General features: G+C 36.8%; 2 protein-coding genes across 9 annotated transcripts; both read right to left on the bottom strand.

Moving 5' to 3' along the window:
* Positions 1 to 619: 619 nt before the first annotated feature.
* LOC115986850 (methyl-CpG-binding domain-containing protein 5-like) lies at positions 620 to 4,740 on the bottom strand. Of its 7 annotated transcripts, none has more exons than XR_004090905.1 (3): positions 4,093 to 4,178; positions 1,331 to 3,050; positions 620 to 1,222 (listed from the first exon to the last, which is right to left on the bottom strand). XR_004090905.1 is itself a non-coding variant. In XM_031110203.1 (3 exons), the coding sequence occupies exons 1-3, from the start codon at positions 4,498 to 4,500 to the stop codon at positions 989 to 991; spliced, it is 762 nt and encodes a 253-aa protein (XP_030966063.1). In that variant the 5' UTR covers positions 4,501 to 4,740; the 3' UTR covers positions 620 to 988. The 7 variants fall into 7 exon arrangements, 2 of the variants coding, with proteins under 2 accessions (XP_030966063.1, XP_030966055.1); XR_004090909.1 differs by having other exon boundaries at positions 1,331 to 2,257; positions 4,093 to 4,177; XR_004090907.1 differs by lacking the exon at positions 4,093 to 4,178 and having other exon boundaries at positions 1,331 to 2,636; positions 2,743 to 4,086.
* A 2,927-nt stretch (positions 4,741 to 7,667) lies between these two features.
* Positions 7,668 to 10,828, bottom strand: LOC115986870 (pentatricopeptide repeat-containing protein At4g11690). 2 transcript variants are annotated; one of them, XM_031110230.1, is made up of 2 exons: positions 9,001 to 10,828; positions 7,668 to 7,950 (listed from the first exon to the last, which is right to left on the bottom strand). In XM_031110230.1, exon 1 carries the CDS (start codon positions 10,818 to 10,820, stop codon positions 9,132 to 9,134), a length of 1,689 nt encoding a protein of 562 aa, XP_030966090.1. In that variant the 5' UTR covers positions 10,821 to 10,828; the 3' UTR covers positions 7,668 to 7,950; positions 9,001 to 9,131. The 2 variants fall into 2 exon arrangements, with proteins under 2 accessions (XP_030966090.1, XP_030966097.1); XM_031110237.1 differs by lacking the exon at positions 7,668 to 7,950 and adding an exon at positions 7,959 to 8,475.
* Between the last annotated feature and the right edge of the window lie 12,341 nt (positions 10,829 to 23,169).

Below are 23,169 nucleotides of genomic sequence, written 5' to 3' on the forward strand. Positions count from 1 at the left end.
CTTGCGTTAATTCTTACTATAAGTGAGAGCTGTCATTGGAATAAGTACCATATTAAAATAGGGTAGGTTATCAAAATATTAAAATAAGGTAAAAACTTAAAGACTATACCTTAAGTACATACTGTGCAGTATATTAAGGGCCCATTTAGTAACATTGTTTAAGTGTTGTGGAAATATGTGTAGGCGAAAAAGTGTATAGAAATGCGTATTGTGTTATTTAAACAACAAAAACTGTTGTTTAAACAACCTTACCAAACAGCCCCTAAGTTTTCTAAATAAGTGAAGCTTGCACCGAAAGCCCTCCATTCTATTTGCTTTCCACTGTGGTAAGCACCAACAATGATGAACATTGAATATGATTTATGCTTGTAATATGTAAGAATATATGGCAAGAACACATGCCACATTTTTTTGCACATAAAATCAACCACATATCAATAAAACAATAACATTCTAGGGACAGATGAGCAAAACTTAAACCTTATATCAAAGTGATTGCTGATCTGTATAAAACATAGATTTAGGCTTTAAATTGCTCTCGACTTCTTTGTAAAAGCATGGCATGTACTTTATGTTAATAAAATTGCAAAGAAAATGGTTGGAACACACATGCCACAAGTGAGCATTAACGTTTCACATCACATCTTGATTCGTATTCCAAAAATAGAAAACCTTCTTAACATTTGATCTTGAGTTCTTGCAACAATGAAACTCGTTTGAACAAGAATCCATCCTAAAGTTACATGTTAATTATAAGAGAAAGAAAACAAAACAAAACAAAAGGGAATATCAAAAAGTTAAAACATCCTACAACCTAGAACAAGAAATGCCAAATGGCTATTCAATTGAGCTTGGCTATCGAATGAAAATTTCATCAAAACCAACCCAAAAAGCTAAAAGAAAAGAAAAGAGAATTAGAAAAAGACTTCTATTGGTCAGTATAGGATGGCATTCTTAATGATACAATGGGAAGGTTTGGAAATGCCTTTCAAAACAATTTCTGACCATTGTTTTTGGAGCTGAAGGCTGTGAATGCAGCTTCCCATTCTTGCACAGTAGTCTGTGGCACCTTTTTGTCACCAGTAAAAGGAGCCCAGGATCCTTTCGAGAAATCTGTGAGAACCCACTGGACCTTCTCAGGCACATTAGAGAAATCAAATTTCAAATCAAAAGTCCTCGCCTTCGTGGCAGACTTCTTTTGCTTCTGGCCCCCAGAGCCCTCCTTATACAGACAAGAAATTTGAAAAAGCATGTTAGAAGGGAGATTGGCCGAGTGAAAGGGAATAATTTCCAATACCTTCAAGAAAACTAACATTTGCAGTTAGCTCACCATCGTATCAGCATCGGAGTTCTCACTTGGTTTCCTTGTTTTACGTTTGGTTCCTGTTTCCAAAAAGTAAAGAACCTCCTTCTTCGACCGGAATCGGCTTCCTGAAACTGAATCAAAATAATACTGCACAATACAGAGACAATTTAGGCCTTCTTTGGAAGTCCACCATCAAACGGAATATTTATGTCATCTTCTGTACCTATAGCATTTGATAACATTTTATGAGATAGAACAATTGCAGGATTTTGGGCCATCACAGCAACGTACTGAAAATTGAAACGGGAATGTTTATTAATGTTCTTTACCAACATTTGCAGCAAATGATTCATTTTAGATGCCAAACAAAACAAAAGGAACTCACTTCAGATTCAACACCCCGTTTTTGTATATTGCAGATTCGACCTAACTACGGCATAATTATTTCACATCCATATGGATATCAGAATCTAGTCTTTTACTTCCACCCCGTCCCCTCCACCTCGTCCCCCGCCCCCCCAACAACAAACAAAAAAGAAAAAGAAAAAAGATATCAGAATCTTTTCTAACAACCGATTATTGTCACCAGCCACATGAATGTCCGTTGAAGCAGAACTTAAAGGATAGACGTATTAGCATTTGAACCAAGCAACAGACTACTTTCCAAAATCCTTAAAAATTTTGAAAAAAAATTAATTGTGCCAAGAAAAATGGGATAAACTCACCAAGTTCCAATCAGATGCAACTTGCAAGAACAGATTCATTTCCTCTGAAAGATTACTAAATTATCCCCTTTCATGGAGAAATTTTTAAGACAAGATCTGATCATGAAAATCATACCTAGATTTTATGCAATTTCCTATTAAAACCTCAGAACAGCCCCCTACTTAGTTCATGGTACCTCCATTGTAGTATAGTACCATATTCCATCTTAGGTGGTGTACCATCTTCCTGCTTCATAATCCATATCGCAGTTAAGAGTGATCATATCATCATACAAATTTAGTTAGTTTTTTCAACTTCATTTTTTAATAATCAATACAAGCATTACTGCAATTTTATTTATTTATTTTATATGAATCAGAGATTTTATTAATAATGAAACAAAGAAAACAAACTATAAAAAGACTGAGAGGTCACACCACTGGCAAAACTACCGGGCCAAGTTCCCCCTATAGACTAAAATTTTAACAATTACACAAAGTCATCCTATCAAATATCAATTAACCACAGATGTAAATCAACTATCCACCAGCTGAGAACATGAACAGGAGAAGATTAGTCCAACAAACAGCCAGCAGCTTGCCAAAATCACTCCACTAATACATTCCTGATCCTTGCAAGGCAAAAAACCAAGGAGCTTCTATTAAACAACAGCAGCCCTAGCTAGAAGCAAAACAAGAGCAGCAACTATCTGCAACATCCCCAATCAGTACCTGCGTCTTTATGCAGGAAGGCTGCTATGTTTGTTTGCAGATAGATGCAGTCGGCAGACACCAAGTAAGCAGCCTGTACACAACTCAGCAACTAAGCAGAGACAGTAATGCACTGCAGCATCTTCAGATCAGTGAGTGTCAGATATCAAAATAGAGTTTTTTAAGCCTTAATGGTAGCGGAGGATCCTGTTTAGAGTGGAATTGGGGAATTTTACTTTGAATTCAAGTTGACCACTAACATCTTTCTTGATCTCTGTCAGGATCTGTTCTTCAGTCAAGACCGGGCCATTTTGGATGATAGCATTCCTCTGGCACCAGAGGATTACCGCAATTTCCAAGAGAAAAACAATGTGCTTCTGAGGAATTATAATATACTACCAAAGCATGAATAGAAAGAAGAAAGAAAGAATAATTGAATAGTTACTAGGGTGGTCAGTAACCTGACTCGTCTCTAAGAAGTAAGATTGTCCATCTAAAAACTTCATTATTGTCCTTCTTTTTCAATGATCTCATAAGGTATATTGCCGTTATAACTCTAAGGCTCTATCCAGCTTTTGGTAAGCTCCTAATTGTTATTACTTTTTTTTTTTTTTTTTTTTTTTGATAAGTCTCCTAATTGTTATTACTTTCTCTTTTTTTTGAGAAATCTCCCAATTGTTATTACTTTCTTCCAAAAGGTGAGAAAAATTCCAACACCAAGCTCATATAAACATCAAGGAAATATTCTCAATATATCTGCAGATAATTAACTCTACTTGTGTGTCATTTTCCATGTCTTATCTTTAACATAGCCAAACTCCATGCTTGGACAAATTGAACAGTGCTTGGCGTAAATCATATAAAACCCAACTCAATAACCATATACTCTTGAATGCTCCAATTTACAGGCACAAAAGGTACCAAAGTATAAATCAGTAAAGGAGTTGCAAGGAAAAGTAAAAAACCCCAAAGAAACACAAATCAAAGTCGAGAAGTAATAAATTATTACCAACAGCTTAACAGAGGATAACAAATACAACAAGCAGGTGAAATGCTAGTCTATTTTGAGATTCTAAGAAAGATTCCTATCGGGACAACAACAACAAAGCCATGGTCTCAAATGGGGTCAGCTGTGAATCCTCAACATACTAATCTACGGTTGGTGTAATCAGGGTCGACCATAAATCTCGTATTTGTTAGTTAATTCATGAAACATTATCATTCAACAGCTCGACCATATATCACTCTTGTTGAGTTTTCCCAGCAACCAAACAAAGCATTAGCAGACACCACACATTCAAAATATTGAATTTATTGTTAATAAATAAAACTAACAAGCTAACAATGAATAATATGAGAAATGAAATTTACCCTATCTACGGTTCCAGCAGTGACGCCAGAGCTCCGAACTCTATCTTCGACCATCCAACCAGCCGGCAACCAATCCGGAGCCGCCGCTGGCGCCCGACGCGGCGGAGTTTCGGCCAGAGACGCGGCGTTCCCTGGAGCCGGAGCCGGAGCCGGCGCAACCGGCGGCGCTTCCCCGTTAGACTTTTCTGCGGCCAAGCAAGCTGGCACTGCGTCGTCGGAAGATCGGCGCAGTTGTGGCGGCGGCGGCGGCGGCGGCTCAGCCGTCGTACCTTTTTGAGGTACGGCAATGAAGGTGCCGGATTTGAGAAGAGGATCGGGTGGTAACTGGGGAACTAGGGTTTCTTCGGGTCTTTTCGGGTCTTGTTGGATCGAGTTCGGATCATGACCCGACGTCTCGGCGGTAGACATGTTTGAGAAAGAGAGAGAGATAAGTTTCGGCTTTCGCGTGCTTTGCTTAGGCGGAAAATGAAATCAGGAGATGGTTTGAATTTCCCGAGTTTGTTGACTTTTAACTGTTATTGATTTAAATGGCTTCCCTTGTCTAGAGTCTACACTGTTCTTTCTTTGGAAAAACTAAATTCTTCGTTTCGCTTGGATGAGAGCGTTTTGCAGAAATAATAAATACCCAATTGCTCTTCTTGGTTGGGAGATTTTTTTTTTTTTTTTAGTACTTCTCAAAAAAAAAAAAGGCAGCTTTTAGTAACTCTGCTCTACATTTTAGATTATAATTTCTACCAGAATACGTTTTACTTAGAAAAAGTGTTTTGTATGGTGCTGAATTTATTAATAGTTATGTTTTTTTTTTTTTTTTTAATTATTAATATTTTATGTTATTAGACCATGCAAATATTTCATTGAATCATATACATACTACAATATAATAATAATAGTTTGCTTTATTTATTCTTTACATAATATATCTTAAATTAAATTCTATTACTAATAGTTTATTTTAACTACAATTTTACGGATTTAGCTTACTTTCAGTACTTTTTTATTTAGATATGTTCCTTTGTTTTAAATATATAATAATAAGTGGTGGTGAGTTTTAATTTTTACATTTTATTTAATTAGTAGGTTACGTGACAATCTCTTATTAAAATAAAAGGAGAATCAAGTTAAAAAAGTAATGGAAATAAACTAAACCCCAATTTTACTACCAACAGTTTCAAGGAATTTCCTTAAAAGAAAAAAGTTGTAACTGTAATTTAAAATAAATTTAGTGCCCATTTTAATTGTTTTGATTGTATATAATTATTTTACGTTTTACTATAATTACATTTACACATTACACTTTATTTGCACAAAGTGGCTTAATATATATGTATATATCACACATACTAAAATTAATGAATTTTTGTTATGTAAGTCATTAATTCCTAACACGGGAAAGGCCCACAACAGCACACCATCAACAAAGACCCAAAGGCAACTAATTCACAAGGCCAACCAAATGGCTAGAAAGCACCGGCGTGACCCTTCTTTGCCTCCTCTTCCTCCCCCATGCCCATGTGCAATCAATAGCTCTTCAACCAATACCTTGCTCTTTATACCATCATTATGCTAGGAGTATATAGCATTTAAGGGACTATGTTTTGTTCAAACAAGAAACGTTTTCTTACGTTTGGTATAGTGGAAAATGCAAGTCAATAAAAGGAAGGGCAAGACTTAGGTTTTCCTTTTATGATTTTGCCATGTGAATTTTTTCTTATGAAATGGAAGTATATTTTTTAATTAAGTAATCACATGACTGAATCTCAATAGGAGAATATAAGGAACAACACCTAAAGTACTGTACTGAAGTTTTATCCCAAAAGGAAAAGGAAAAGGAAAAGGAAAAAAAAAAAAAACGTTTTCCATTTTTTTTTGGAGTAAAATAGTAATATTAGTATTTTAAACCGGGTTTATAATATATTACATAACCAAAGTACAACTGCAAAAAAGCCTAACCTTTATAGTTATAAACTGAGATTATAATATTTTTTCACTCTTTTAGAGTGAAAAAAATATTTTTCATAACATCATATACTCAATAAATCACCATAAATAAGCTCCATAGTCCATACTATTAAAAAAAAGAAAAAAAAGAAAAAGAAAAAGAAGAAGAAATAAACACAAACACACACTTTCAATGGAAGCCTGTCCATATTTTTCACTCAATAGATCAACCATTGACTACTCGTTGACCTTTTTCCAAATGACAATCAATTATATTTTCACTTAATTTATTTTGCATAAATTTTGAATTTGGTATCTATTTTCCCTATGTTGTGATGCCCAAATTGATTGAATATTGATTGAATGTGTTGTGTGGATGTGTGCTAAGTCCACATCGAAAATATATTGTATTGATATGAGCTTTATTAACAACTATAAGAATTTAAGAAGAGCAATGCTAGTACCGAAACATTTTACACAACTTTTGCCACAACTCGCCATATAGCAAGTTGTAGGTTGTGAAGAAAAAATAGTGGGTTCACATCTCTATCACTCACAACTCGCCACTTAACAAGTTGTGTAAAATATTGTGATACATTACTCATTTAAGAAACCTCAATTTTGACTAAAATTACATTAAAGCCTACTCAATAATCTCATGTGGGCTCAACGACACTGCTCTATTAAGTGGACCCTAATGAATACGTTAGAGATATGAATAGGAGAGATTGTGATGCACTAAATTGATTGATTTTTTTTTTTTTTTTGAGGAAGTAAATTGATTGAATATTGATTATGCGTTAGTCCCATATTGGACATATAATGAGTTGATCTAGACTTTATTAACAACTATAACAAGTCTTAATTGTCATTTTGGAGTATAGCATAGATGTAACTAGAACTTTTTATTGGAAGATATGATTGTGTGTGGTAGTCCCTAATCATTAATTTGTAAAAATCATATGTGGCACATTATTATTGGAGGGTGTAATTTTATGCCACATCCTTAATGAATTTAAAATCTAATTCTTTCTTAAAAAAAAAAAACCTTCTTTAATTTAAACATCCAAATAAAAGAAATTAAAATATCATCATCCATTCTATTCTTTCCATTCCTTTTTATTTCATCATTTTCTTTTCATACTTCGTTTTATCAACTATCAGGTATCAAACACCCTGTTAATGTGTTTTTCCCACGAAAATAAACACTGGCTAAAGCATAAAAAATAAAATGGCGATAACACATGTAGTAACCTCATGCCATCCTGGTCTGTTTCTTTCGTTTTCATTATATATTAGTAGATTATTAGATTAGGTTAGCAATATTTATATTATGAATAAAAAATGGGGAAAATGGACAATCAAAAGAGTTTCTTCAACCGGTTCTCAAAAAAAAAAAAAAAAGAGTTTCTTCAACTTGGAATCAAAAGAGTTTCTTCAACTTGTGCGGTTGACAATCAAGCTAGACTGTAGTTTCTTCAACTTGGAATCAAAAGAGTCTAATTTACACTAATTTATGCGGATCTCATTTAGTTGATTTGAATCAACTTCCCCTAGTTATACTCAAATGGAGAAGATAGGCAAGCAGTCCCATAATAGTATATTTATTAGAATGTTATTACATTAACGGATATGTAGTGGAAAATTTATTTACTTGACACAGTGAAACGAAGGATCTAATACTTTCCTGGACAGCTTACATAAAAGATACATACAGAGAACATTTCAACATACAAAAGACTCTTTCTGAAAGAAGGGTCCAAACCTTTATTTTGACACTTAATTTCCACTAAAGATGAGAAGAAGAGGACACTCTTTAAGAATTTTAGTGAAATTACAACCATAATTAACAAAAATAGAAAGAAGTTCTGTAATTTCTCACAGTTTAGCAAAAGAGTACTTCAAGGCTTATTGAGTTACCTGTAAGAAGATAGGAATGAGTTTCAACTAAGGCAATTGCAGGCATACTGAAGATTGCTTGGCAATGCAGCCTTTGAGGTAAACCATATGTGGTGCACACAAAAGGCAAACATCATAAAATTCTCGGCAATACCAGTCATCCAATTTCAAAAGTAAGGCAAGAACCAACCAAATTATGGAAGGTACAGACAAGTATATATATATATATATATATATATTAAAGGGTCTTTGAACCAGAAAGAGAATGACACTGATGGGGAATCCCTAATCCATATACTTTAATTGTGAAATGGGCAATGAGTTTACAGGGCCACGATTGTTCTGTCCTATGTTGTCAAATAGTGAGATCATGCTGCATATATGCTATGAAGTTAGTTATACACTGTATAAAGACAACAATCAAAGCAAAAATACGTAATAAAAAAGGAAATTACATAAATATTACAATGACCAAGCATATGCGCTTCAGTATTCGAACCAGGCATGCAAAGACAAGCAGAGCCATTCTTTACAGTTAGAAGCTACCTGAGCATGCAGTGATATCAATTTAATAACTAGTCCAACTTGCTTTTGCAGCAATAAACAATCACCATCAGAGGTAACTTCTATGTATAATAACAATTGTATAGCTATTTGTAAGCAAATGGGATACCTTTGTACCATGTACAATCCACTCCAGCTACTATTAGAAAAGTTACAAATTGCATAACATCCATTAGAAAACAATGAGATCAATTATCTTCATTTCTTTTAACCATATTGCATTTCCTCAATTTCATGATTTTTCTAAATACAACCAGGGGTCTGATCAAAGGGTGGACTAGGTATATCAAATGACAAATACAAGTAAAATACATTCACATAATTAATTTACCAAATAAATTTTGAGGAAATCCTTTCTATTGGATTCAAATATAAGAATTGAGATTTTCATGTTGTTTATTCAACAGCAGAACACTAAGAAGTACTAGGTTATAGTAAGGTAAGTTCCACAAGCTATAGATTATTATTGTAGTGCATAATCAAGTGAAGAAGAGATAAGAGGCTTACACTGAATTATGGCAATTTAACCTCTTTGCAACAGTAGTCAGTTTGGGCTAAAACAGCATCTTCATATCTTTGTCTTCACATTTCACATTTCCTTCAATATCCATGTCTGAATGAGTGCCTGAAGACTTGAATCATGTATCATTCTTGGCTTTAGAAATCATATTGTAGATAGAAATCGATGGTTTTAAACCCGACTCTATCATCGCTTTAAGTAGGACTTCAGCCTCAATCCACTTCCCATCCTTGCAAAGAACTCCAATAGTTGAACTGTAGGTTGCCACGTTTGGAATTAGTCTACTCTCACCCATTTCTTTAAGCAACCCTAGTGCCCTGTAAGAGCTACCCTCCTTGCAGTAACCAAGAATCAACGTATTATATATCACATCATTTGGCTCTAAATGCTTCTCTCTCATTGATTTAAACAGCTTTGAGGCTTCCTTCATATTACCTTTCATGCATAACCCATGTATTAAGACACCGTATGTATAAACATCTGGAACCAAACCCGCCTTCTCCATGGAAGAGTATATCTGAAATGCTTTTTCCATGTTATCTGACCGAACAATGGCATCAATTAAAATAGTATATGTCACTTTAGAAGGGGAAATTCCTCTCTCCTCCATCTCCCTAACAAAGTCAGCAGCTTGGACAAAATTTCCAGCTCTACAGAAACCTGCAATTAGAACATTGTATGTCACCAGTGTTGGAGATTGACCAAATGACTTCAAGTGATCAAATAAACTTGAAGCTTTGTCCAACTTTCCAACCTTACAAAACCCATCTATCAGCATGTTACATGTAATTACATTTGGACTAATACCAACGCTTTTCATTTGATCCACCAACTTCTCAGCCTCCCAAACCCTCCTCTCTCGACACAACCCACCAATCAACGTGTTGTATGTAACAACATTACAAACCACCCCTCTTTCACGCATTTCATCAAACAGTTCAAAAGCTTCACTTGTTCTTCCATCACTACAATATTCATTAATCAAACAATTGTAAGTATATAAATTAGGAAACACCCCATTGTGCTTCATTTCCTCATACAGCTCAAACCCATCCTTCTTTAGCCCTTTCTTGAAAAACCCATTGATCAACACCGTGTAAGTGTATTGATTAGCAACCAAACCAAGCTCTCCCATTTTACAAAACAACTCCTTGGCCCGCTCAATATCTCCATTCTTACAACACCCATCAATCAAAGTAGTGTATATGACAACATTTGGAGACCAACCCATCTCCTCCAACAGAACCAAAAGCTCAAACCCTCTATCCAAATCACCAGCCTCACAACAACCATTTATCATAATCCCCAAACTATATACATCCACTTCAACCTTACCCTTTGTTTCATTGAAAAGGCACCAAGCTTTCTCAAAACAATTTGAGTTGATAAGAAAACCCAAAAGATTATTGAAAGTGTTTGGTCCAGGCACGAGACCTTTATCAATCATCTGAGTGAAATAGAAGAGTGCTTGCTCTGTTAATTGACATTGGACATGGGCATTGATGATTGCTTCGTAAAGATGAACATGGGTTGAATCCAAACTGAGATTGTTTTGTGTCAAATCGTGGAGAAGAGATGAGGAAGTGAAGGTAGGAGAGGAGATTCGACCAGAGAGTATTTGTTGAATGAGAGACTGAACGTGTGGTAGCATTTTGGAAGAGAGAAGGTGGTGTATGATGAAGGACAAGGATTGGTGGCTGTGTTGGAGGCCTTGGACTGTTGAGGAGTTGAAGAGTGAGAGAGCTTTCAATGGCGGGCTTTTCACCATTTTTGGGATGAGGACCAGAGCGTGGCGCCTTTGTGACATATTTTTTGTTGTTGCTCGCGGCGTTTGCTGTTACTTTAGGCTTTCAGGCTTTGTGGGTTTCCCCGCGTGTAGAAACCGACCCGACCCATTCCACATTGGTCGGGCTGGGTTGAGTAAGGGAGTTGTGATTTCTTTTTTATTTTATTTTTTTGATAACAAATAGAAACTTCATTAATTAGAAAAAGTCATAGATACATTATGGATAAGAGCTTGTTTAATAAAACAAAGACTCTCTTCATTCCAAGCACAGTAATCAATAATGCCTAAAGTATGTTTAGCTAACAAATGAGCATGTTTATTTTCATTACGACAAACATGAGAGAAATTTGCTCCGAAAATCATGAGCAACAGCTGCAATATCATAAACCAAAGAAGCCACCGAAGATAGAGCTAGGGAAAATTCACACAAAACTTGGACCATGACCAAAGAATCACCCTTCAGTACAAAATCCCAAATACCAATCTCCCCAGCAAAAGCAATTCCAGCTTTAAAAGCTTTAGCCTTAGTTTCAATAGATCCAGAGGAACATGAAGCTTCTTACTGAGTCCCACAATGAAGTGCCCTTCATTATCTTTGAGAAGAGAACACCGCACACCATCCACATTCACATTGTAAGTTAAACCAACAAGAGGCACCCATTTCTGCTTCACAACTTGAGGCTTCTTCACAGGTATAACACAAGCTGCCCAATGCTCATCTAAATATTGTGTACAACAATGGAAAATTTGCTTCCCATTCTTTTTCAACCCACCATGTCGAATTTCATTCCTATCAGTCCACAAAGCCCAAACAATGGCAATAGCCAAAGCCACATCCTCATTTGACCATTTGACCACCATTACAATATACCACAAAAAATCCATAAAGCTTTGGAAATCCATTGAAGATAGTAGATGAGAAAACTTAGTCAAGCACCAAGTTTCTCGAGCTTTAGGACAATCCATGGACAAATGTAACAAAGACTTAGCATATAGTCCACATTCCTCACATAAATCATCTTCAAGCACATGTCTATGGACTAAATTGGTTTTAGTAGGAAGTATGTCTTTGGCAGCTCTCTAAGCAAAGTGTCTAACCTTATGAGGTACTTGAATTTTCCAAAAGGCACGCAAACTACCTTCATCTGAAGAAGAGCCACCCACATAAGATCCCTTTATCTCCAAAGCAATCCTAACAAATCTGTTTGAGGTCTCGAACTAGATTTGCCCCTAATAAATGTTTTTACAATATTGCTCGTCATGTCAATTTTTAGACACATTGGATGTACTATCCAATGTTCTGTAGATACCATCTAATGAGATTAAAAAAATAAAGGAATAGCCAAATGTGACATTAGTACTAACCAATTTAATATTTAAAGAATCATCAAATGTGACAATGATATGGTTATATGTAAAGTTAATTCTACCCAATGTGACATTAGAACCATTTGATGTGAGTAAAAAATAATGAAACCATTGAATGTAACAAAAATACGGTCATATGTAATGTTGGTACATCCCAATAAGACAATAAAACTGTCAAATGTGAGTAATAAATAAGGAACTACTGAATGTGATAATAGTATGGTCATATGTGATGTTGGAATTGCGTAATGTGACGATGAAACCATTAAATGTGATTAAAAAAAAATAAGGAAACTACCGAATATGACATCAATATGATCATATATATATATATATATATATATTTGGGTAAGAAAGACGATGCATTAAGAACTAAACAGGAACAACCAGTTCAGGGCATACCTTGTTAACATACAAACCATTCTTATCAAAATGAAAAACATCCAAAATGTCCATAGGCAGACCATGAAAATTTACAAAATTTGCCTCTTGCTCCACACCCATCTTTGCCAACAAATTAGCACACCGATTAGCTTGACGATAGCAATGTTTGATCTGAACTTGTTGGAATTAGGCCACAACCTGCCTACAATCATCTAGTAAAGGGGAGACAACAGTATTAACATAGTTTGTATTTTGTAAGACCTCCACCATCGCTTTAGCATCTACTCAAAAATGACCCATGGTATATTAAGTGAACAGCAAAGCATGAGTACATTCCTCAGTCCCAATAACTCCATAACAAAACTACTACCCAATCCCCCATGTTCATCTCTTATAACACCTTCACATCTAGCCTGGCCTATTCTACCCACACATGATCCATCTATATTCAATTTCTTCCAACCAACTAATGGCTTTTCCCATCTAATACCTCTAACCACGTTATGGCTTGGACTTCTTGGAGAAGCTACATTACATATAAACTCTGTAACTTGGTTCTCAATCTCCAATGAGAGCTTCGGTTTCTAGTCTTTTCTATTGAAAACAAACATATTTTTGCTCTTCCACACATTCCAAACAGTAAAAGGAAAAATAGTACTCCACGAAGGCTTCCCTTGGATATGGTTTTTGCTGTTTTTCTCATTCATTATTAGCCATTCCTGTAAGTTGCTCACCCAAAAACCCCAATCTATCACCTTAACTCCTAGCTACCTCCATATTTCCTTGACCCTCTAATAATCCCTCAAAGCATGTAAAATTGATTCCAACTCCCTTTGACAGATGGGGCACAGTTCCTTCTCACAAGACATTCTTTAACCCCGATATTGCCGTGAATACACATCCACAAGAAAGTTTTAATACGAGGCAATGTCTTTAATTTCCAAATCCATCTAGCACTAATAGTAGTCACCTTAGAATCCTCATCCATAGCAATTTCATAGGCACTCTTTAAATCAAAAGTACCTTTTGGATTTCCCAACCAAGAAATCCTATCCCTTCCTTTATTAGTAATTGAAGTAGGTGTGGCTTGAATCATTACTCTAACATCTGAAGGAAAATCAAAAGGAATTCAGTTCCAATCTTACCTTGTGTCTGTTAACACATCCTTAATTTCCAATTGAGTTGCCTTTTGAGCTAAGGGTCCTTGAATCAGCTGACGGAGAGGCCTTTTACTCATCCATTTGCCCCTCCAAAGACTGATATTGTTATCTCTACTTATCATCATCATGCTACCTTTATGAAAAGTCTCTCTTCCCTTTTTCATTGATGCCCAGATCTGTGAGCATGGCAGCCTGTTAGCATTAGAAGCTCTTAATCTTCTATTGTTACAATATTTCCACCACAAGACTTGAGCCCATAACGCTTCCTTTTATGTGTGCAACCACCAGTTTAGCTTGGCGAGTAGGGCTGTATTTCTGCCTTTTACAGTCTGCAAACCCAGCCCCCCATCTTCCTTAGGCTTGGTTACTTTTTGCCATCCAACCTAATGTATTCTCCTTGTAGCTTCCAAGGAATCCCATAGGAAATTCTGATTAACCTGGTCAATCCCATCTAAGATTCTCCTAAGAATGTAATTACACTGCATAATATAAGATGGGATTGCCGCCGATGAAGCCTGAATAAGAATAGTCCAACCAGCCAAGGATAGCATATTAGCCTTCCACCCCGCTAGTTTTTGTTTCACCCTCTCCAAAATGAAATTAAAATCATGGGAAGATGAGCCTAGATGTTTGATAGGGAACCCAAGATATTTTCCAAGCAAAGGGGTGGATGCAAAACCAAGGATATCACTTAGAGATTCCCTAGTATCCCTATCCATATTAGGTGAAAAATAAACTCTTGATTTTGTAATTCATCAAGAACAACTCTTATGGTGGAACAATTAGTACCATCAACTTTGGCAAATAAAACCAAATCATTCGCAAAAAACAAGTGTGAGAAGGCCGGTCCACTCCGAGAAGCCTTTACAAGCTGCCAAAGATGGGCATTGTATTTTCCTTCAATGAGTTGACCCAAATACTCCATGCATAGAATAAATATATATGGTGATAGTGAATCCCCCTGCCTTATCCCTCTTGAAGGATAAATCGGCTCTAAAGCCTCTCCATTAAACAAAATGGATGTGGACACTGAAGAGATGCAACTTATAATAATGTCAATCTAATCAGCCGACAAGTTTGCTCTAATGAGCGTATCCCTTATGAAATTTCATTCCAATTTATCATATGTCTTCTCTAGATTAATCTTTATCGCCATATATCCCACCCTCCCTTTTTTCTTTCTTAAAGTATGGATAATTTTTTACACTATGATAGCGTTATCCACACCCTTCCTTTCAGGGATGAAAGCTGTTTGAAGTGGAGAGACAAGTTTATCCAAGTAAGGCCTTAATCTAGCAACAATAATCTTAGTTATAATTTTGTACACCGTGTTGCAAAGACTAATTGGCCTATAATTGGCTAAAGTTTCTGGCCCTTAAATCTTAGGGATAAGGGCAATGTGGGTTCTATTTAGATATTCTGGAACTTTCTTCTCGGTAAACACCCTTTTCACTACACTCACCACGGAACTTCCCACTATCAACTAGAATCTATGAAAAAACCCCGCATGGAGCCCATCCGGTCTCGGGGCTTTAAAGGCCTTAAGAGATCAAAGAGTTGCTTTTATCTCCTCCTCCGAGATAGCCCCACCAATACTCTGTTTCTCCTTTTCATCTAGGTTGATTTGCCATGGAGACATGGAAAGGGCTAATTGGGACACACTAGAGAATGAAGAAGTGTACACCCTGTTAAACCCACTCCTAATGATCTCCTTAATTGCATTTTCCTCATAAATCTACTCCCCTACTGCATCCTTAATCACCATAATCTGATTCCTTTTCCTTAGCACCAAAGTTGAAACATGATAAAAGTTGGTATTTCTATCTCCTTGCACCATCCAATTAACCCAGGATTTCAAAGCCCAAATCTCTTCCTCTTGATTAAGCACAACATCAAGGTCCTTTAGCAACTCTTTTTCAAGATTGATGAAAAGGGAGGAAGGTCTAAAAGATAAGGCCCATTGTACACCATTCAATCTATCCATGATATTCTTTTTCCTATTGAACACACTCCCAAACTACATTCTATTCCACCTTGTTGCTTCCTCTGTGAATTTGCTTATAGCATCCACCAACATCATAGGTTGTCCCTAAGCCCGAGTAACAATGTTAGGGAAAGATGGGTTCAACAGCTAGCATGTTTGGAATTTAAAAGGCCTATTCCTTCCACCACCCCTACTAGGCTGCATATCCATCAATACAGGGCAATGGTCTGAGTGGCACCTTGTGAGATGCACCACTCTTGCTTTCGGATAAAGAAGACACGAGTTGGGGTTAACAAAAATCCGGTCTATCCTTTCTTGGATAAGAGCTTGGATGTCTCTTTTGTTTGTCCAAGTGAACTAAGGTCTAAAAAACCCAATATCCATCATACTACATTTATCCAAACACTTTTTAAATAGCAAGGATCTATTAGCACTCACCGCTCTTCCTCCAAACTTATCTTCCCCCATAAGGGGTTCATTCAAATCCCCAACTAACACCCATGGCATGTTATGCAACTCTGACACTTTAATTAAATTATTCCATAATATAAGTCTCTCAGCAGTCCTAGGGCTAGCATATACAGCAGTAAATATCCAGCTAGCATTAGAATTGCGTACCTTAACTATAGTATGTATTTCCTGCTCTGTGTTAGATAGCGGGGTTACCTCCACTCTTTCTGAATTCTAGAGCATCTAGATCTCACCAGCATAACCAATAGTCTCCATATGAACAACTTCATCAAATGGAAACCGATCAGTAATCTCCTTAGCCCTTTCACCTCCAATACGTGTTTCCATCACGACTAAAATTGTTGGATTATGGTTGTGAACCAGCTCACGGACATGCTTTTGGAAGGAGGGCTTCAGAGTGCCTCTACAATTCCATACTATTATATTCATGAGGAATTTGTGGTTTGGGGTGGGGCAACCATCAAAAGGTGGCAGCGGCTTCGCCTCCTCCCTCAAGCTCCATTTGATTCGCATCAACATATCCTTGGTCTGTCCTGCTCCCAACGACATTGTCAATATGTGTTGAAGCACACCCATCTCCATCTCCTGTGAAGCCACTAGCAGATTGAGAGCTATGGTTGGTTGAAACACTTGGATTAGCTTCGTACTGAGTTTATTCCCCATGGATTGGCTTCATACATAGGTCAGATTCGCTCGGATTTTGACAAGCACTACTTCCGGCATCTCTACTACAGCTCCTTTTAAATTGGTAACCCATCTCTGGTAATGGCATGGTTGTGAATTGAAGCTTAGCAAATGCTTTTGGCTGTTGGTCTCCATATTTCCTGTAAATCGTCTCTTCACCGTGACTGGGTTGTTCAGCTTGCCCGTGGGGAATGATAGGCAACGGCGCTGTTGTTATTGACTTAGTATCTCCACCAGCGCTCAAAGATAAGTCCTGAGCTACCCTAAGTCGTGCCAAAGCCTTTTTGCCCCTTATTGAATCCTTACGGTTGGGCTTGGGCTTATTTGCCTCTAATCCAACTCGTGCTCCTACAAATTCTAGACCAGGCAAGATTAGGCTGCCTTCTAAGATACTTTGGGCCCGTTGGTTATGCTCCTTCCCTATACGCTGAATAGCATTAGTGAGTAATGGCCTATTTACACCCTTTTGTGGTGACAATTTCCTTTTAGCCTTTCTAACAGAATAACTGCTAGAACCATCTTGCCCACGAGCCACATATGTCTTTAGCACACTCCCACTTCTCTCCTGACCTTGTCGTGACTGACCATAGTCCTGAGCAATAGAGGCCCTACCACTCTTCTGGTTCCTTGTCCCATTTTTCTTCTAGGTAACCACTACCCATGGTCCGTAACCCCTATCTGTTGCATCCCCATGCCCACTACTAGGCACACTCTCAGTGGTCCCCCCCTGCCTTGTCGTTATCCGTGACACACTCTTCACATGATCGCTCAACCAGCTCACCTTCTACATTTTTTTCCACCGTCCTTCGTGGCAAATCGTGAAGGACAATGTACAGGCAATGCTCACGTTTATGCCCCATTCTTCCACACCCGAAACATAGCTTTTGAATGCCCTTATAACAAACAAGCTGTTCGAACTTTCTGATCAAAATGGCTGTTACAAAAGGCTTTTCATGTCGACTTGAGCACAAAGCCTAGCAAACCTTCCTCTCGCTTCAGAAGTGGTGTGCAGATCCACCCTTAGGACATTACCAATCGACTTACCGATTTGGTGTAAAGCTTTTGCGTTATAATACTCTATTGGAAGTTCGTTCAATCTTATGCAAACTGTAATGGAGGATATACTTGTCGTTGCCCGACGGAAATCTGGTTCCTAAGGTCTGATTGATAAGAAGTGTTCCCCAATGAACCAAAGTCCCTTTTTCATAATGGTTTCATAATCCTCTCGCAATGAGAAGTGAGTAAGGAAGAATCCATACCCCAAGTCCATGCAGTCTAACTTCCCAGCAGGCTTCCATAAAGATAATAGTCTATTCTGAATATAGTTAAAACCAAACGAACGATCATACACCTTAACAATAAACGCTTGTGCCCACAGCCTTCTAATCTGCTGCTTGAAACCATTCGAGAACTTGACCGCCACCAAGTGACACAGGACAACCAGAACAAAATTAAAACAACAATAAAATAAAGAGATATGACTTAGGAGTCAGCACCTAGGCCTTGCTTGGAGTCAACACCAAGCGAGGAAACCACTAGGAGTCAACACTTAGGGTAGACTGGAGTCAGCACCAGACTAAAGAAAGACCAAACGGCCATTTTTTCATTCATCAAAATATCAACTATCTCCTTAAGGAGTATAATAGGTTGCTTCTAAAGGATTGCTAAACCGTAGTTCTAATTGGCTAGGAAACCCTAATTGCCTTATTACAAAAATAATCTTGCTTCCCAAATTAAGATACTAATATCCCAATAAACCACTAGGGCCTAAAACATAAAAATACAATTGACTTGCAAACATAAATAATATTAAATAATAATTTTCTTACGTCTCCCACATCATTCTCCTTTGATTGGAGAAAACTCGACTTCGAGTTTTAAAGCATTGAAGGATTAGGATGCTGACAAATAACACTTGCTTCAAATCTGAAATCACCTTAGGGAGCACAGGGAAAGAAAAACCTTGAATTCCACCACATCAAACTTATTTGGAATAACAAAAATCAATATATGGAATCAGTATAATCTTTTCTTGAACCTTATGAACCATAGAAAGCACTGTGGTTTTAACCTCTTCGACTTCACCAAGATGTAGATCTTCAAGGACTGTGGAGCATTCATCAGAAGCACGTTCAACAACTTCAACTTTCACATCATGTGCACCCTCTAACGTAATACTCTCTTTAGGCACCATCTCTTCACCTTGATGCTCTTCAATAGATTCATTTTCTTGCACGCATGTTAAAGCAACACTTGTTGAGGCATGTACGTTTGTGTCAACATTAGGCTTTGGTGTTGCTGGAGGATTCTCCACGACCAAGATATCATCATCAATGTTGTCTTCTATTGGGGTAGTAATAAGTTCATTGTGATCTAGTATCCTTGGTTTCCTAATTGAATTGGTTTGAGTCTTCTTTTGCTTCAACTGAGCAATCCTGTCTTGAACATTTTTCATGAGCTTTACAGATAATTCCTTGGTAGATTGTTTAAAAGTGCACCGAGGACATGAAATGGGATGAGGATGAGGATTCATCATATTTGCTTTAACTTGAAAAGTACCACACTGAGATTGGGGTAGATACTTAGCTCGATAGTATGGTGACAAATACTCATCAAAAAGTTTTTCTTTCATATTTTCTCACACACTGATGGCAGGTTCATACCTCATATAGCAGAAATATTCAAGATTCTCCCAAAACCTCTGTGCTTTACCTCTTAACTTCAACTTGGCATACCTAACTTTTTTGTTATCTGCAAAATTTGCTGGCTCGAAGAATTGCTCCATCCCATTCATATAGTTGACAAAATCCCGTGGATAAGTATTACCACCATCAAAATAAAGAGCTTCTGATATTACCATAGCTCACTGGGCAAAAAGATTTTTGCCAATTTGACTTGTTAAGTCCGGCCTGCTAAAGAAGGTATTGCCATGGCTCTAACCAAATAAAGCTTCACTATTGAATAGAAATAGAAAAACCAATCAATGTGGACTGGGTTGTGTACTTTTTTTTTTTTTTTTTTCATTGGGGCTAGTGGGATGGGCTGAGCTTTTTTTTTTTTTTTCTAAGATGGGTTGGGTAAAGTCTCTTCACACGATAAACTAAAGAGGTGAATTTAGAAAATAGAAAGACTCAAACAGGGCTGCGGGTTACCTATTGATATCATCACTGGGTTGCTGGTGGAATTACAGCGGCGTCGTACTAGTCAAGTAAGGGCCATGGCAGTGGCAGCAGTGTCGATGGGCGCTCGGCGATGGTAGTTCTTGTAATCTAGGAGCTTCGGTTTATCGGTGGCGTGGGTTTGAGATTTCTGTGTAGAAGAGCATGACAGTGGGGGAAGGATTTGTGGACTTTGGTGGTGGTAGAGCTGTCACTTGTGGTGGTTGTTTATGGTGTGTGGGTTACTGTGGATTGATGGGATGCAGAACAAGGGGGAGGCAAAGGGTGATGGTGGCAGGATTTTGTGGGGTTTTCTGTAGTAGTGGTAAGAAGCAACGGTGATTGGGATTTCTAATGGGTTGTGACGGTGGTTCAACAGATTTTTTTTTTGGTTCTAGATTGACTGCGATGATGCTTCAAACAGATCGGTGTTTGTTCTGATACCAAATATGACGCAGGACAACCAAACAAAATTGAAAGAACAATAAAAATAAAGGGATATGATCTAGGAGTCAGCATCTAGGCCTTACTTGGAGTCAACACTAAGCGAGAAAACCACTAGGAGTCAGCACCTAGGGTAGACCTGGAGTCAGCAGCAGATCAAAGAAAGACCAAACGACTATTTTGTTATTCATCAAAATATCAACTATCTCCTCAAGGAGTACAATAGGTTGCTTATAAAGGATTGCTAAACCCTAGTTCTAATTGGTGAGGAAACCCTAATTGCCTTATTACAAAAATAACCTTGCTTCCCAAATTAAAATACTAATAGCCCAATAAACTACTGGGACCTAAAACATAAAAATACAATTGACCTGCAAACATAAATAATGTTAAATAATAATTTTCTTGCATCTCCCGCATCACCAAGCTTTCTCGGAGAGCCTCTATCTCATCATCCAACTCCACGTTATCTTCCATGAGGTCTCTGAAACTAAAAGCCTGTGTAAAGGCTCCTGGGATCTCTCCAGTCAATTTATCCTTGAAGGATGTTGCATGATTCCATGGACTGTAACCATGGCTCGGTGATGATGGAAAGGAATCCTGTCCTTCCTGATATCCTGCATGACTAACATCTTTTACCTTCTTATTGCTACGTATTAATTGCTCTTGTTCTTCCCTAGAGAGAGAGGGAGAGCACTCTTCCATATCTTCCTCTAATAAAACTCATATGTGATGTTGGTATGTGATGTTGGTACTGCTTAATGAGAAGAGGAAATTATCAAATGTGAGCAAAAAATAAGGGAACCACCAAATGTGACAAAGTACGGTCATATGTGATATTGATATTGCTTAATGTGATGATAGAATTATCAAATGTGAGTATAAAATAAAGGAACCACTGAATGTCACAAAATGCGGTCAGATATAATGTTGGAACTATTCAATGTAACTATGAAATTATCAAATGTGAGAAAAATATAATGTTACCACCAAATGTAACAAAAGTACAATTAGATGTGGTGCGGGTATTGCCTAACGTGACAATAGAATGAACAAATGTGAGGAAAAAAAAAAAAAGGAACGACCAAATGTGACAAAAGTACAATCACATGTAATGTTAATATTGCCCAATGTGATAATAGAATTATCAAATGTGAGAAAAAATTATAGGTACCATCGAATATGACAAAAGTATGATTAAATGAAATGTTAATACTGTCGAATGTGACAACGGAACCACCAAATGTGAGAAAAAATAAGTGAACCACTAAGTGTGATAAAAGTATAGTCACATGTGATGTTAATACTGCACAATGTGACGATGGAATTGTTAGAGCACTAGCATTTGGGGGTGTAAACACCCCCCAGTTGTTATTTTACAACCCAAGACAGTAAAAACCCACTTCATCTGGGTTTGCATACTTAAAAAAATTTGCAACCTATGAATAGTAAGGTTGCATATATGCAACCTTACTAAGAGCATCAACATCTGGGGATGCAAAAAAAAAAAAAAAAAAAAAAAAACTCTATTTTGCATCCTCAAACACTACTTTATTTATTTTACCAACTCATTTTACAACTCACCTTACATCCCACTTTTTATTTTTACATACAACCCAATAAAATAATATAAACTACCTAATAAAATAATATAAAATACTGTTCTTTTTTTGCCTGAACAGAGGATCTTAGTAGATAAAGAAAAAGAGTTTGATAACACAAGTACAAACACAACTAAAAGAAACACTTAGACTACCATATAGATGCCACTTGCCACAAAAAGATATACAGTACAAACCAACTAAACCAACACAACACTAACAACAACCCAAAAACTGTTATTTAAATACCCTAACCAAACAACACCTAAACAACAATAACACTAAACACTTCTTACGCATTTTTCTATAATACTCAAACACGTATTTCAATAACACTTAAACTAAAATAACAATTTTTAAACACTACTATCAAACGGGCCTTAAGTGTTGAGAAAAACAGTATTGGTAAAAGCACTCTTTAAGCACACTTGAGCTCAAAGCTCAAAGCCCCAAGGCTCTAGTGCTTTTTGCCTCAAAATCTAGGCTCATTTTAGGCGTGACGTTTTTGGAAAAGCTCAAAATGCGCTTTTTGGCACTTAAAAAAAGAAAAAGAAAAAACCAAAATTGGATTAAAACTATAGGATCTTGACATTATTGATATAAACTATTGATTTGACATATTTCTAATGTAACTTACTGATCAATATATATATATATATATATATATATTATTTTGAGTGTAACTTGTCCTAAAACCCACAACCTCCCAGTTCTTCTCTATTTTTATTTTTTCTTGATTTTTTCTCCTTGAAACAGTAACCCACCTAGCTTCTTATTCTATTTTTTCCCTTTTGGACATCTAACTGGTACCAATATAAAGTACTATTCTCTCTCTTTTTCCTCTCACTCACTTTTTCTCTTCACACATAATCACAAGATTAAACTAATATATTTTTTTACAACTTATGAATAGTAAGGTTGCATATGTGCAACCTTACTATTCATAGGTTGCAAATATTTTTAAGTTTACAAACCCAGATGGAGTGGGTTTTGGGTGGCTTGGGTTGTAAAATAGCAATTGGGGGGTGTTTATACCCCCCAATGCTAGTGCTCCTATTCATAGATTGTAAAGAAAAAAATTAATATTTAATCTTGTGGTTATATGTGAAGAGAAAA

The sequence above is a fragment of the Quercus lobata genome, chromosome 1 (assembly GCF_001633185.2).
Source record: "Quercus lobata isolate SW786 chromosome 1, ValleyOak3.0 Primary Assembly, whole genome shotgun sequence".
NCBI classification, from domain to species: domain Eukaryota; kingdom Viridiplantae; phylum Streptophyta; class Magnoliopsida; order Fagales; family Fagaceae; genus Quercus; species Quercus lobata.